Here is a 16,757-nt window from a genome sequence, read left to right as displayed (position 1 = left end):
AGCTAATCTTGAAAATCATGGGTTCATAATTACAAATTATCCATCCATCAGAGAGACGGGCACATAGGGTGCAGGGGAGCAGTGGCTGTGTGGATTGGGTCAATCTTGTTTTTCTTTTTTTATCTCTATTATTTTCCCCTTCCTTGAAAACTGAAAATGATGGAGATTTTGTCTTTACACCTGTAAACCTGTGATAACCCTGACAATAAAACTGAAGTTGAACAGGAGTCTGTATTGAGAAAGGGGACCCAACTCTTATATTTTAGTCTTCATGTTAAGAGTACTCCATCCAGCAAGAAATGCCAATATTATGTAGTTGCACAAGACACACTAAAATTTGGTAAACTATCTGAGCCTAAGAAATTGCCAGAGTGGTACACTGCTGCACTGTGGGTGAACAACACTCAACCAACCAATAGGTGGTGCAATAGCACATATATTCCTACTGAGGTCCTTATCAATGTAATATGCCCTCTAGTGGAAGAGCTGTAACATGAAGAGTGACTGGAAGAAGATACGAAAAATGCATATTAAGAAGCAACATAAACTGTAGTGCAAAAAAGAAAATCCCCCTTGCTTTAATCTAGGAGATACCTAATTTATATCGAATAGTATATAAAGTATTTTACAATATAGACCCAAGAACAAGACCTGCATACCATAAGTCATATATTTGTTTATTTTGTGTTCTCAACATCGTCACAGTTGAAGTTTTACAATAACTGGGGTCTTACCGAGTCACTACTCACTGTACAAACAGAATGCACATAGAAATTATGAGGCCACTCTTGTTCTTTCCCTTTTTTTTTTAAATGTGTCTCGCGCCTGACAGAACATCTTGCAGCAATGATGTGTGCATGTATGTATCTGTATGCATTTAGATGTACTGCAGGTGCTGCGTATGTGTGTGTGTGTGTGTGTGTGTGTGTGTGTGTGTGTGTGTGTGTGTGTGTGTGTGTGTGTGTGTGTGTGTGCGTGTGTGTGTGAGAGAGAGATAGAGAGTGTGAGAGGTTTCTAGTGGATGCAGAATGGCAAAAAAAGGTTTCTAACAGTCTGTTTTTGAGATTTATAGCAAATGACAGTTTCAGAGACAAGCGATATGTTCATGACAACCTCTCGGGTGATGATGTGTACATCCTGGATATCAGAATAGAGTAGAGATAATATACACATTATATACAACAGCGTTTTTTCCTCTTTGCCAACTTGGTCCCTTTACAACTTCATAATATTTAGATAAACCCCCTCGTTTACAAGTTCTTCAGTTTTTGCACATCAAACTCCCCCTCGTATTTACACAATGAACGCCCTTCGGCAATCTCACCAGAAGTGCAATGGGTTTTTCAATGTTTGCTTTTTTTTTGTTTTGCAAATGGCTAAGTGGATGAAAATGCATGCCGAGCTCCAACAACTATCAGCTTCAACATAGAACAGCAAGAGCGAGTCAACACCGGGAAATTCAAAATGAATAAGAAACCAAAAAAATCAAATAAGAAATAAATGTACACAGTAAAATTCATTGTGTTGTGTTAATAAAAAATGAAATGGAACCAAATGGACCCTTACATGGAAGGGTTTGTAACTCCAATAGTATACAAATGGGCCCATTTGCTTCCATTTGTACACTCTTGGAGTTAAATTAACACGGAGGATTTGACTGTGCAGATGTCAAAACTTGTATTTATAGTTTAGTCTTTTTTTTTTTGTTCTCCTTCTCCATTAAGCTCACAGTGAATTTGGATACACGATGCATCAGAATCATGCAGTGCATTGTTGGGGTTTATCTCCTCACATTAAGGATGACCGTGGACATTAGAAGCACGACAACACACACCAACATAAAGAGATGTCTGTTCTTTTGCTTTTGTTTTACATCATCCCGAGATATCAGATCAGAGTCATAGAAGAAATATATAAATCAATAGAAAGACACATTCAACTGACCATTAATGTCCCATATATAAAGATATGTTTTTAACCTCTGAATTTCTGCTTGAGTGTGTGTCATAACAGTGAGTGTTCACCATCGTTTGAAATTATGTTGAGTATATACGCTTGACTTATGGTAATGATTTTTCTTCAAGAATGTTAAAATACATTTACAACCTGAATATTGGGACAAACAGTTGACTCTCACTATAATAGACTCTTATTTGTAGAATGTATAAAGTTATTCTTTACATACCATACACACAGTTCCTTTTGCTCTGTTTTGCTTTTCAATGTATTATATCGGCATTTCCTGAAAAAAATGAAAGTGTTCTTTCACGTGTGCTTATCCAGCAAAATATTTCTTTTCAGCCCAAAGGGAAGCATATTCCTTTTATTAAAATATATACACACATTCCTCTTTCCACTGGGATCTCTAGTATTTATATATTCTTGAAATGAAAAAAGATATTTTTTTAATAATTTTTTTTCACCTGAATCTCTTCCTGGACAACATGATGACAGACTCTCAGTCCAAAGTCTGTTTTTTTAACATGATTGCACTTAAACTCGCTATGGTAACACTGATTTGTTATACAATGTGCAGAGAGTAGCCTCACATCAATAACATTACATGCAAAAAATCACTTATAAGACATTCCACTGAACTCCAAGACCGTACCTCTCAGAGACTTATGAGGACAGTCACAATTAATTTACTCCGAAAAAGACTGACAAAGGGGTCCGAAGCTAAATAAATAAATAACACAACGTGAAAACGAACAGACTTGTCTGGAGGGATCGACGCCTTTGCTTGTTCTGAATGTACAAAATCAGGACAAAGATATTGCACGTGTAAAAAAAACTAAACAAAACAAATTTAAATCAAAAAAATACTTCACTACATAAGAGCTTGATTTTAGTCACTCGCCAAATCTGTCTGGTGAATAAAACAAAAAAAACGTATTTATCAAGGCAAAAACTAAATTTAAACGTGGTACTGTTTATTTGTTTTTGTTTTGAGAGTCGGGAAAGCAGCTGTTGCATATTTAACCACTTTAGCCCTAATACTATACTAGCAATACTATCTTATCTATAAGCTCACAAGTACGAGCTTGTAGATGTAGATCTGCTATCTTCGCTATTAAATTGGACATGCCTAAAATAGGAACACCAGGTGGAAAGTGGTTAGAGAAACGAGACGATGCAACATGTTCTGTGGGGGTCCATCTGTGGGGTCCATCTGTGATGTGACTTGAAGCCACACGCCTTGAAGTACACTCAAACTGTCTGAAAAGGTCCAAAAGGTGCCGTTCTAAGTCGAAAGAAATCTCACACCTTCCACTACGAAGCCTCACTAGTCTATACAGCTCTAAGCAGCCACAGTATGAGTGGTAAACTGAGATTTAAAGGGGACCAAACGACCCAGCATATCAACAGGAACCATCTGCTCCGAGCGGAACCAGGAAAACGTCCCCCGAAAACCAGCCCCACACTTTAGGACTCGTACGCTACAGCTGCCATCCAGAGGCTCTTGATCAAATTGAAAAGGCAAAAAAAATAATAATACGATTCCATAATCGATTATATCATAGGCCAGACTGAATGGGAGTTCTCTCCTTTTCAGATGTACTGTATTGTGTTCTGTTACCATAGAGCCAGTATAATACTGATAAACTTCATTTCATTGATAATAATAATTGATGTAAGTATAATCTTACAATTTTACTTTACGCACAATATACTGTACATGAAGTCTTGACTAAATAGATTATGCATTAGTAATTGGCACATTTATTTATGAGAGCTAAAGAGACAACACATATATGCTGTCGTCTACATTAATTACAGCACTAGAACTACTACGACTGAGCCGGTTCACTCAGTTGTTTTACCTGTCCGTTGATCAAGGTAGTGTGAAATGATTATATCTAGCTTTTTCACTACGTATGAGTTCTACAGGAGGCAACAACAAGTAGCGGTTCTTAAATGATAATATAGCATCTGCAAACCCAAGAAAGCAGTGTTGAAAGTTAGCTTCTTCAGAAAGACTGTGTACAATATAATATGCCATCGCTGTTTTTTTTTTTAGAGAAAGCGTTCCCACCGTTATTCATCCGTTACGACTTTCTAAACCCAGGATGCCTTTCTCCTCTTGATTATCTTGAAGGGAAGACAGCGCTATCGGAAGGAATGGAGCAAATGGCGTGTCGTGGCTTGTCGAGAAAACCAGCGCTCCGCTTCATCCATCACGGCTGGGTAGCGAGGTGGGAGTTTTTATGGAAAATTAAAAGGCATTTTCCTACACACAACACCCCCCGTGGAGCCCTGATGAGCTTAGCAAAGGCCCCTTAGCGGAGGATTTGAGTCCGGTTTTCCATCCTGCATATTATTTGGGGAGTTGTAGGGTTACTAGGTGACTGCCTGTGATCCGTCTCCGCCACAGCAGCAGTTAAAACACAGTGGACAGGCCGTTATGCAGACTTTAATGCCAGTCAGTCCCTTTGGTGTAAAGCAGTTGCCTTTCCTTCATCGAGTTCTCACACTACTACTTTTTTCCCCGTGTCTTCCCTTTTCCCTCTTTTTTCGCGAGGGAAAAAAAAACAACACATCACACCACGGTGCTGATGCCACTGTGTTTGGGTTTGGGTCCGCCGGGCGCCGAACCCGGCTGCTGACTGTGGTGGTGGGGGCCGTGCTGGGAGTGTGAGGCGTGGTGAGAATGCTGGCTGTGGTGGCTGTGCTGCTGCTGCTGCTGCTGCGGAGGAGGCGGGTGCGTGTGTTGGTGCGCGGCGGTGTGCGTGTAGGCCGGGTGCTGGTGGAACTGCGTGTGCGGCGGGGGGTGGTAGTGGTGGTGGTGGTTGTAGGGCGGGGGGTTCTGTTGGACCTGGCAGTACTGGGAGTGGTGGGGGTGAGCGGGCTGCCCGGACTGGGCCGTGTGGTGGAGGTTGGACGGGTGGGGCTTGTGGGATATAAGGGTGGGGTTCTGCCCACCCTGCTGCTGCTGCTGCTGCTGCTGGGCGGGGTGCGGGTGCGGGTGCTGCTGAATGGGAATGGGAGGGTGGCTCTGAGACGCGGGCTTCCCCCGTTTGCTGCCGAAGAGCGAGCCGAGGATGCTCCCGGTCGAGGCGGAGCTGGGGATGGAGGAATGGCCGCGGGGTGCGCCGCCCTCACGCGGAGTGGTGGCTCTCCGGCGCGTGTGAGGACTGCTAATGATGGACCCCTGCAGGACAAAAAGGGAGGTACAACAACGTGCCAGGTCAGACAGTTATGCAAGTTCTACTTTGCACCGTTTGCTACGCTAATAGGTGCCTTATTGCACCTGGCCTGAAGGATTCATACAGACGGCATGTTTAGGATAAACAATAAGTAGCAAAAAAAATGTTATTGGGCATGCGAATGACAAACAAAAAAAATGAGAGAACATGAATGTTTCACCTTTGACCACACTTCATGCCTCTATTGATGGCCAAACATCACAAAAAATGTTTACAGTAAGAGCTTTAGGACTCAAATTAAATCTAATGACTCATTTACACTTCGTCGTACGACGGTGTCCCGCGCCTAAAATATCTATTTTCGATGCAGGACGCCAGCGTACAACTATGCATAAATCAGGCTCATTAAATCCAGACTTTAAAATAATAAGCTACATAATGACAAAGACATGAGCAAAAAATAAATGCCATTTCTCTCTTCACTTGCAGTCGAAACACTTTGGGAACCTGCCGGGAGTCACACATGCACAATGTTAAAATCGATGGAGGCTCAGAAGCCACATGCAGAGGGTGTATAACAGGCAGACTTTCCATCCACACTGGGATAGCATTCAGCTAGACAGCAGTATAGAGGCAGCAGGGACGGAGCTCTGGTTGTGCACTGGCTGCTTCACACTGTTCCCCTTGGTCTGTGGCTCCGGTTCTACACAAGACATCAATTCTTCTTCTAAAAAAATTAAGCGATTCCCAACCTCTGGCCCGGGGCCTACTGGCGGGCCGTCAGGATATTGCAAGTGGGCCCCCCCAAATAATTGGGAAAAACACTAAGATTTGATTGATATTATAACATTTATAAAAAAAACTTTTTTTATAAAGTCACTGTATTTTTGCTCAATCTTTTTCATGTCAAGGACCCCCAAAATTATATGTATTTGGCCGCCGACTCCCATCAAAATATTTTGTTCCAGGAGCCCCCCAGAAGCAAAGATTTTAGTAAAAAATGTTCGCTTTAAAAAAATATATATTCAAAGATTTGCACACATTTTCACGATTTTTCAAAAATAGCAGATCTACAAGCTTGTAGCGCAGCACTCGGTGCCGCGCTATGAGCTTGTATATCTGCTATTTTTGAATAGACCAAAGTGTAAAATAATGCTTTTTTTTTAACTCAAATCAAAAAATGACACAGTTCCAGGTCTTAATGGGTTAAAAACCTTTAAAAATGTGTTATCGTGATACAGAGAAATAGGAACTTAAAAGTGTACTATGTTAGTTCCATTGATCCAAGCCGGAACGCAATCAATTGATTACTAATTCAAATAAACCTGCTCTGAAAATACTCACGGCCCACCCATCTGACCACTTAACACAGCCGTACTTTGGGCGGCCGTGTTGAAGTGGTCAAATGGATGAATGAAGTGGTCAAATGGGCCGGCGAACGCTTTCAAGATTTTCAAGTGGGCTCTGATCCAGACGAGGTTGGGAACCGCTGCTCTAATCCCATCAGTTTTTAAGGCTTTTCCTTTCATCCTTTGTCACATGCTTGACGCTTCGTCTACGACTGCAGAGAGACCGTGGTGGTGGGACTTTATTTGAAAGTAGAATGAAATTTGTCAGAGGGTTTCGATCCAGACTTCAACCCAGCAACATGGACTTCATGGACACATGGAATGAATAAAAAGGTGAATGAATGAAATCCACATCTTTAATAAAACCTGTAAAGGGCTTTACTATACAGTACAGTACAGTATGTTCCTGCCTGGCCCTGGCCTTTTTGATAAGAAAAGAAACAGACCCGGCCCTGGGGGGCTGCAGACAGATTCTAACTAGCACCCCTGTGTCCGCCCGGAGGGAAGGAAAGGACCGAAAGAAAAGTCTGGCTGCTCGACGTGAGTGAATGAAAAGACAGGAAATGATAAGAAAGACAGACAGACAGCAAGGGGGGAGGACAGAGGGACTGAAGGAGGAGGAGGGGTGGGGGTGTATGGGGGTTAGTAGAGTCATGCTTTGTTTCATATATTGGCCACATAACTTGACCAAAAACAGGAGAACTGTGACTTCCATACAGGGGGCAGGATCAGAGGCAAGGCAGCCCAACGCATGCACACTAACCGAAGGCAGGCCGGCAATAAATAAAGGCATCCCAGGAATAAAAATAAATAAATGATCCAAAAAAATAAATAACAACAACAACGAATGAACTGTCTATGAAGCAAAGAGGGTGCAAGACCAAAACAATAAAAAAAAAATCAATGGTGTGTTTTTTTGACAGTGCACATCATCACATAGAGAGTAGCTTGGATACCAGCTGCTTCCAACTTACTTCCATATTGCTGTCTAGTGATCCTGCACTGCTGCGACGCCCCCGTTTGCCTGCCCGAGACATGCAATACCACAGATTAGAGATGGACAGTACTCCTGGATCAACTACAGAGGCTCAAGGGTAAGCCCTCCGGTCCCATAGGGGAGCAGTGCAGGAGATTGTGACTGTGCGTATAAGGTAACAAATGTGGGTAGAAAAAGGGGATAAGGGAATCAATGGGGTGGTTGGTTGGTTGGTTGGTTGGTTGGTTGGTTGGTTCTGGGAGAGTGTGGGGGAAACAGGTGGGTGAGTATTGTGGCTATGAGAAGATTCTAGAAATGTCTTCTAAATCCTAACAGTTTTTTGAAAAAAAAATTAAAAAAAATATTTTCGAGATTTTTCAAAAATAGCAGATATACAAGCTCATAGCGCGGCACTCGGTGCCGCGCTATGAGCTTGTATATCTGCTATTTTTGAATAGCCAAAGACATCTAAAGTGACACAGATGCGTTCCAGGTATCAATGGGTTAAGGGTGTAGTCTTCTTTCTCCGTTTTAATTCAGGGCTCAACTCGGATTCATTCAATATCTAGAACATCGTCCTGTGTCATTCACCTCTAAACTAAGTCGAAAGCTCAAATCGAAATGTACCTAAGTCAACATGAATCTCAGTTAAGATCGACGCTCCCTGACGGGCGTGCATGGTCCCTGAGAGACATGGTGCACTTTTCACCTGAAGATGACCTAGAGAGTCTCGGTGAGTTTGTCCCGATACAATGTGACAACCGGATCTTAACGTTGTCACAAGATGAGGATTGTCATTAAGGAGAATAAAGGGTGGCTTGAATCCAGCAGTAGTGACAGTCACAGAGGAGAAGAGAGACATCAAAAGCAATACAATGGCATGTGGGATGTACAGGCAAACACACACACTCAGCCAATGATACATGACTGATTATTATCACACATAACCAGGAAACAACCCTGATGTGTATGGAAATAACAATAAGTACGCATGAAATGGAATATGGCAAGAAAGGAGAAATTAAATAAAACATTGGTTACACAACAATGAACCCACTATCATGCCACATCCTGCATAGAGAAAGTTCTCAACCAAAAAAACTAAACAGAACAAAACAATAAAACACATGAGAGAAAAGTGGACGGCTCATCACTTCTATTAAGTTCATCACTGACTGAACAACCAATATCGTTTTGTAAATGAAGTAACGGAGGATATGATCTTTACTGCGTCACTGAGAGTGAGACAGGACCCCTGATGACTGGATCTCCTTTTGGTATCAAGTTAATCAACCAATAACATAACATTACACAGTAATGAATGAAATGTACGTTTTCAAAGCACATCGCTTCGGAGACGGAGGCGCTACTGTATGTTGGACACCGATATTCATGGGTGGAAATGATTGTTAGCACCGAGGCCGAAGCTAAATTAAGTTGCAACATTTTTTTTAGAACGCCACAGATCACAACTGCATTCTTTTTGATTAGTTTCACAAATATATAACGTGAGACGAGATGACTGAATGGCCAGTGATTTCTGAGTCAGTACAGAATACAGATCAGGCAAGGGAGGCTTCTTCTCGTGGAATGTTTTCAGGAACACAATTTAGGAATGACAGGTAAACATGTGACATGAAAAAAACAAACATAAATGGAATTGTTCATAAACAAACCGATTTCAAATAATGAGGGGTGACAACTGCCCATCAATTTCATTCATCAATCAAAAGACAAATATAATGTATAGAAATGGACTACGCCTGTATTTCCAAACAGTATACTAGTTGTGTTCCGTTGTCAAGTCCATTGTAAAATGCTAGGGCTTGAAGTCGCTCTAAACATACCATAGTATGTCTATACTTAAAGCTACAATCCGGGACTTATTTAATGAATAAAGCCATTGAGACATTTCGACCCTGCCGAAATGTCCCTGTGTAGGACACCTACACTAGATGGCAAAGTCAATAAAGTCATTTGAAGCACACGGCACACCAGATTGAACACTAGGAAGTGTTGCCGTCTTTGTTGTAGCTCAGACATCGTTGGTGCGATTACCTTCTCTCTCTGTCGGGACTTACGGATTGTAGCTTTAATAAAAAGAAAAGATACAATGTCCAAACCTAGCGATCCAATCTTTGTGCCTATAAGAGATGGTGGATTAGTGAAACGGGCACGAGTTGGCTCTGTACTTGGTTTCTGCTCGTTTCCTTCTACGCCAAATCTCTCCCCACGAAATAGCCGATCTACAAGTAGATCGTGGTAGATTTTCTGGCGATGGGGTTCAGTGGTTGAAATCCACACATCGAGTTACGGTGCTGTGTGGAACAACATTTAGCCATTCCTAAACAATGTTCCCCTCGTGGCACAAAGCAGACGGCACACAGTAAAAATCCTCAGCGTTAGTTTAACTCAAAGAGTGTGTACCAAAAAAATGGACCCTAAACAGACTCTTTAAGGGTCTGTAACTCAGAGAGGGTTACAAATTGAACCAAATGGACCCTTAAGGGCCCATTTGGTTCCATTTGTGGACCCTTAACCCATTGATACCTGGAACGCTTCTGTGTCACTTTAGATGTCTTTGGCTATTCAAAAATAGCAGATATACAAGCTCATAGCGCGGCACCGAGTGCCGCGCTATGAACTTGTAGATCTGCTATTTTTGAAAAATCGTGAAAAAAAAATTGTTTTGATTTTTTTCCAAAAACTGTTAGGATTTAGATTTTTTTTTAAAGAATCGCCTCAGGTCTTAAAGGGTTAAGGCTACATTTGGTTCCATTTGTAACCCTCTCTCAGTTAAATGAAACACTGTGGTTGGTTGGTTGGTTAAAAAAACCGAGGGGTACCTGCGTCAGAGAGGTCCCTTAGGGAGCTGCTCAGGGCGCTCCTCTTGAGGCCCTCCCCCATGGTGTAGGTGTCGTCCAGGCTCTGGCGGTTCATGCCCCCGTTGCCGGCCTCCTTCTTCAGACCGGAGCTCTGGGACATGCTCGGTCGGACCACCCCCTTCTGCTTCTCCAGCTCCGCTGTAAAGGGGGGGAAAGGGGCGGCAAGGTGACGTCAGTTACTCCTTTTTTTACGCAATGATGACTCATCATAGCCCCGGTTTTAGCTGCACTACACACCAAAGATGGTTAATTTAGGAAGATCTGCCATCCCAATTGGAGCCGCTAGAGGTGAAACGGTACACAAATCCTACAAATGGTCTCCTAAGATCGTGTCTGGCAAATCTCACGAACGTCCTATGTGTTTACTGGTGCTATATCCAGTGGTGGAAAAAGTACTCAAATTCTGTACTTAAGTAAAAGTACCAATACTGCAATATAAAAATACTCTGTTACAAGTAAAAATCCAAAATTTAAATTTACTTGAGTAAAAGTACAAAAGTATTGGCATCAAAATGTACTTAAAGTACCAAAAGTAAAAGTACTAAATATTTGAAAATAGCCGATCTACAAGCTCTCAACGCGTCGCGATGCGACGCGTTGAGAGCTTGTAGATCTGCTATTTTCAAATAGCCTAGGTATAAAATAGGGCTAAAGTGGTTAATGTATGTTTCATTATATCATAGTTTATATCTGAAAAGTAACTAGTAACTAAAGTTTTCAAATAATTGTAGTGGAGTAAAAGTACAATATTTGCCTCTACTCTGAGATGTAGTGGAGTAGAGGTAAAAGTATTGGAAATTGGAAATACTCAAGTAAAGTACAAATACCTCAAAATTGTACTTAAGTACAGTACTTGAGTAAATATACTTAGTTACTTTCCACCACTGGCTATATCCCACAAGAGTGTGTTGCTGGGGCACCTAAGCTGGATTACCAGCCTAGGTGTCCCGTGATACGCTGTCAAGCGTTTCACAGGTTCGACTCCCGATCCCGACAACCTTTGCTGTGTGTCACTCCCCTTCTCTCTCCCCATTTCATGTCAGCCTACTGTCAAAAATAAATCTTACAAAAAAAAGTGTGTTGCTGGGACAGAGAAATGTTGATAATAAAGTAGATTTTCTCCTGATTTGTCTGAAATGTTTTTAGTATGAAAATCTTGGGGAATACTGTGTGTCTTGTGACGATCGGGTCTAATATTTTAGTTCAGTGACCATGAAGCTAAAGAATGGTTTAGAAGCATGTGTTCACGTTCACTCTCCCGTGTGGAATGATTAGATTCCAACCTGCTTCCGGTCGCCCACTTCGCGCAGATACAGGAAGTAAACCGGAGATGGTGAGTCAAACCCGGGACATGCTGTCAGGCATCAAAGCCTATGTGGTACACGCCTTAACCACTTGGCCATTGGCGCCCCCTGCCAGTCATGTTTAGAATTGATTTTAAGATTTTATTGGTAAACTTTTGAAGCTCTTCATGGTCTGACACCTACAGCTACAGGTACAGCTACCTGATTCACATAACGCTAAACACTCCAGTCCCCCCCATCTCCTCTGATCATGCCTGTGGCTCTCTCTCTCTCATGTCATGCTTATCACAATCTATTGATGCCCAAGCATGGAGGGACGGCGGATCTGACATTATGAATTATTATTATGGCCAAAATCATGTGAAAAATAGATTTACTTCCTTCAGCCTACTGGCAGCAGCATGCATCTGATTGGACTAGTGGTTTGCGAGATTAGCTACACACACACACACTACTCAAGATGGCTCGCCCACTAGGCGCACGCGCGCACACACACACACACACACACACACACACACACACACACACACACACACACACACACACACACACACACACACACACACACACACACACACACACACACACACACACACACACACACACACAAATCAAGATGGCTCGCCCACTAGGTGCCACGTCGTAAAAAAAAAAAAAAACCCAAAAAACCTTTCCAACATTCTGTTCAGTTTTGCCATAACTGAAGAGCCTAGTGTCTACACTACACAGTCAAATCTGGACCCGTAAAGGGTTCCATGATGTGTGCTGTAAAGGGTTCCATGATGTGTGCTGTAAAGGGTTCCATGATGTGTGCTGTAAAGGGTTCCATGATGTGTGTTGTACACTCTGTGGGTTTCACAGTGTGCCCGGTGCTCACTATAACTGCCGTCCCTCTGGGAGGCGTCCTGTGGACTGTGTAAACACTCTCCCACATAAACAGAGCCTGGCCTGGTTCTACTTTACTCTACTTCACTCTGCCCGGAGGAGCAGTGTGAAGCAGGAGGAGGGGAGGCAGGGGGGGGGGGGGGGGGGGTCCGCTCACACTCTATCCTGTATTTCTCCATTTCCTGGACCTCGGCGATGGACTCCCGCAGGTCGTCGGTGAACTTCTTGCGGTCCTGGGGGTTGGGCGCGTTGAAGTTGATGAGGACTTTGACGTCCGCACCTGGTATGGCTGATGTAAGCCTGATTCCATTTGGGTAATCTGCACCGACGGGGTTAACAGAGAGAGAGAGAGAGAGAGAGAGAGAGAGAGGTAGAGAGAGGTAGAGGTAGAGAGAGAGAGAGAGAGAGAGAGAGAGAGAGAGAGAGAGAGAGAGAGAGAGATTAACACATGGTACCAGTGTTGATTTCGTCGACTAAAACTATGACGAAAAATGTTCGTTGACTCCCTTTTTTCACTGACAAAAACAAAATAAAAACTATGATGACTAAAACTATAGACAATTTAAATGTCAGGGAGGGACTAGTGGAGAAGAGATCCAGTAGAACTAAAAGACAAGTCATTTTATGCTTGGTTGCGCTCGGGTGTTGCTCTCTGAAAATAGCAGATCTACAAGCTCACAACGCGTCGCAGCGCGACACGTTGTGAGCTTGTAGATCGGCTATTTTCAGCATGCAACCAAGTGTAAAATCATCCATTACGACGCCATCAAGGCACCGCCACAATACATTTTAGTCGACTAAATCAACTCTAGATTTAGTCGACTAAAACTAGACAAAAACAAAAAAGAATCAGGTGACTAAAATATGACTAAAACTACATTTTTATTTTATTCAAATGACTGACTAAAACTAAATCAAAATTTGCTGTCAAAATCAACACTGCATGGTGCATTGATCACGACAAACGCTAAGACATGTTGTGAGAAGTCTGTCTGAAGTCTTTGGAGCGTAAACAACAGTCCATCAGCTTGACTTTTCTCATGTCTGTTAAGATGTGTGATGGAGCTAAACCCAGAGCGTAAACACATACACAGTGTATGTAAACACATACACTGTGAGCTCTATGGAGGTGAGCGAGCGAGGAGAAGAGACTTACACTGATTATCAAACAGAATGACCTGCATGCCGTACAGAGAGAAGCTCTGCCTGAAGCTGTAGGTCACCGAGTTCTTCTTTTTCTGGAAGATCTTGGTTACCTGAGTTAATAAAAAAAAGCAGGTGTGAGAAACAAGTGATATGATGACGCATGAATGTCACTATCAGTAATACACTACAGTAAGATATTATAAGATAGTCTATAGAGTAGTGGTTTTAAACCTTTTCTGGATCAGGGCCTACTTGAAAATCTCAAAAGCATTCGCGGCCCACCAATCTGACCACTTAACACGCCGTCAGATGGTCAGATGAAAACTTTTCCAGGTTTTAAAGAAACACAATTTCATATATTTGTTTTGAAAATATTCCATGTTACATCATCATTAAAGGAGAATTTTGGACTAGGATTTTTCCGGAAGAGCCGGGGGAGACACTCTTCCGGAAGTCTCGCGAGACGAGATTTCAAACGTGATTTCAGCAAAAACTACTTTCACAACACTACGGTGGCTCTCGTGTGACAAGAATACTGCAGTGACTTCCCTGAGGTCCTACACAATACATATATACTAGAAAAAAGTATTTTCGAGCGTTATAAATAAGCAGATTACACAGCGGCCCGTATACTCCGAGGAGAGGAGAGGAGAGGAGAACACACCACTAGGAGGTCATTGAACAGGAAGATCTCCCGCTGATGCAGGCCCAGTTTCTGCAGCTTGTTGGGGTCTGGTACTTCAAACAGCCGGCAGTAACACACCAGCCTGCGATGGGGCAGTGACAACACCTATAGAGGCACACACACACACACACACACACACACACACACACACACACACACACACACACACACACACACACACACACACACACACACACACACACACACACACACACACACACACACACACACACACACACACACACACACACACACACACACACACACCCACACCAACACCTCAGTCCACTGAGTCATAATAAGAAACACACGTCAGCCTCCCTCCCTGTTACTAGGATTTAACCCGTTCAATCCGGGAACGCATCTCTGTCATTTTAGATATTTTTGGGTATTCGAAAAGAATGTTTGACGACCACTCGGTGCCGCGCTATGAGCTTGTGGATCTGCTATTTTTGAATAGCCAAAGAAAAGAAAAAAGACAGATGGGTTCCCGGTCTTAATGGGTTAAAGCTGCAATCTGGAATTCATTTTAATGAATAAAACGTTATTTTAATAACCAATCTGTTTGGTAAGAGTGTGTCATTACAATACAACTAGCACATCTGCAGTGGTTGAAGGTGGTCTTTTTTCTATCGATTTCTCGGCGGAGTCTCTTTAACTCAATGGAGACTCAAAAGAGTCTCCATTGAGTTAAAGAGACTCCGCCGGTCATCAAATTATTGGCTTAGGAATGCGACAAAAACTAAAAGATCTCCATGAATTCAAGGCTTCATGGGTTGTGTAATTGATAGAAAATAAGTATTTTTTTGGTGAACTACCCTTTTAAGGAGTGTCTTGCATTCTCCATGATGTCCACAGTGGGGAGATGTTACAATTTACAACACTAATTCATACTGTCACATAAAAAATCAATGCTCAACAGAACACATAACTCATGCCTATGCGGTACTTAAGCTGTGCTCACATGTGTCATTGTTTCGCATAATGAAAGTGTTCTAGTAGAAAATGGATGTTTTATACATGTGGAGACGGTTCCGTGTGTGTGTGCTAGCTCTTCATGACTAACACAGCCTGTGTTCTGTTCTGTTCTGCATGTGACAGACGGCCATCTGCAGTGCAGCCTGGCGCTGCAACACGCCCCAGTGCAGCTCAATGCCACTCAGGAATTTATACGTGTTGACTCTCTCTGTCTGCACCACGTCCAAGTAAAGCTTTGTTACTTTATACCCACAAAGAGCAGTGGTTCTCAAACCTTTTCGTGCCAAGGACCCCCAAAATGATGAGTCATTTAGTTTACTTACGCATCCCAGTCCATGATGTAGTGATCCAATCTGAAAGGAAAAGAGAAGAGAAGAGTGGGTTATATATATATTTATGCACGGCTGCATACTCACAATGTCCTCTGTAAGAGTTATGAAGAAGGATGTCAAAACAACACTCCAGGGTCAGAATGACATTTAAAAAAAAAATCCCCCTGACATAGCACCTTGGGGCCAAGCCATCTAGAACAGCTGCTTCTAAAAACCTTTTCATGTCAAGGGCCCCCAAAATGATGTCTCTGCTAGCGGGCAGAAACCAGCTAACTCCAAAATGTTCATTTTTCAGGAAATAAAAAAAACAAACAAAAAGTGGAGATAAGTGGTTTTGTTCATCAGCTTGTATATCTGCTATTTTTTTTCTTTTCTTTTTTAATAGCCAAACTATAAAATATGGTTAAAGTGGTTAAAATGATTGTGAGTCTATATAAACCAATTGGTCTGGGGACCCTCTGGTATCCCCCAAAGGACCACTGGGGGTTCCCGGACCCCACTTTGAGAACCACTGATCTAGAAGAGGGTCTTGTGTGTCTGCCTGTCTGTCTTAAGGGTCGATCTGGCTCCATTTGTAAACTCTTGGAATTAAATAAACACTAACGATGTTCCTGTATAAGCGCAAAGTAAACCTTGCACTGTAACGCCAATGCTACTGCTAATATAATATCTGTCTAAACAACATACTATCTAAAATAACATTCTTAACATTTGTGGTCAAAGAAAAACAAATCTAAATAGCAGAAACATAATGACAAGTAACCAACATTGATATTATCGGAATAGTACACTAGCAGCTATCAAAAAAAGGTCGACGGGAAGGGATAAGCTATAGCAACTGTCCAGAAACGAAAACATGAAACACTGACGGTCACATCACTGAAGAAGACTCACCGGTTTCTTTCCAACGATGAGCTTCTCGACCTTGGAGACCTGGGAGACGTGGTCCTCGTTGGTCTTCAGCTCGCGCTTGCGGATCCTCTCGTAGATGCCGACCAGAGTCTCCCTGGGGATGTCCTCACCGTCGTCCACACCTTGACAACAGGGGAGAGTAGTGTGTTTAATGTGTA

At 42.5% G+C, this 16,757-nt stretch overlaps 1 protein-coding gene across 3 annotated transcripts in view; it reads right to left on the bottom strand.

The window, feature by feature from the left end:
- Positions 1–2,307: 2,307 nt before the first annotated feature.
- The window catches only part of LOC308096135 (IQ motif and SEC7 domain-containing protein 1-like), a 276,690-nt gene continuing 262,240 nt past the window's right edge, over positions 2,308–16,757 (bottom strand). For 2 of the 3 annotated variants that reach the window (XM_080443434.1, XM_080443432.1), the window contains 8 exons: positions 16,582–16,721; positions 15,679–15,708; positions 14,357–14,482; positions 13,703–13,802; positions 12,704–12,865; positions 10,319–10,495; positions 7,471–7,520; positions 2,308–5,152 (listed from right to left, as the gene is read on the bottom strand). In XM_080443434.1, coding sequence (XP_080299560.1) covers positions 4,541–5,152; positions 7,471–7,520; positions 10,319–10,495; positions 12,704–12,865; positions 13,703–13,802; positions 14,357–14,482; positions 15,679–15,708; positions 16,582–16,721 — 1,397 coding nt within the window. In that variant the 3' untranslated portion in view covers positions 2,308–4,540. The remainder of the gene's footprint in view (positions 5,153–7,470; positions 7,521–10,318; positions 10,496–12,703; positions 12,866–13,702; positions 13,803–14,356; positions 14,483–15,678; positions 15,709–16,581; positions 16,722–16,757) is intronic. The other variant, XM_080443433.1, reaches the window with a different exon arrangement.

Source organism: Gymnoscopelus braueri (assembly GCF_963280865.1).
Source record: "Gymnoscopelus braueri genome assembly, chromosome: 12".
Taxonomy (NCBI): Eukaryota; Metazoa; Chordata; class Actinopteri; order Myctophiformes; family Myctophidae; genus Gymnoscopelus; species Gymnoscopelus braueri.
Note: the sequence above shows the minus strand (reverse complement) of the source record. Positions and strands in the feature narration are given on the sequence as shown.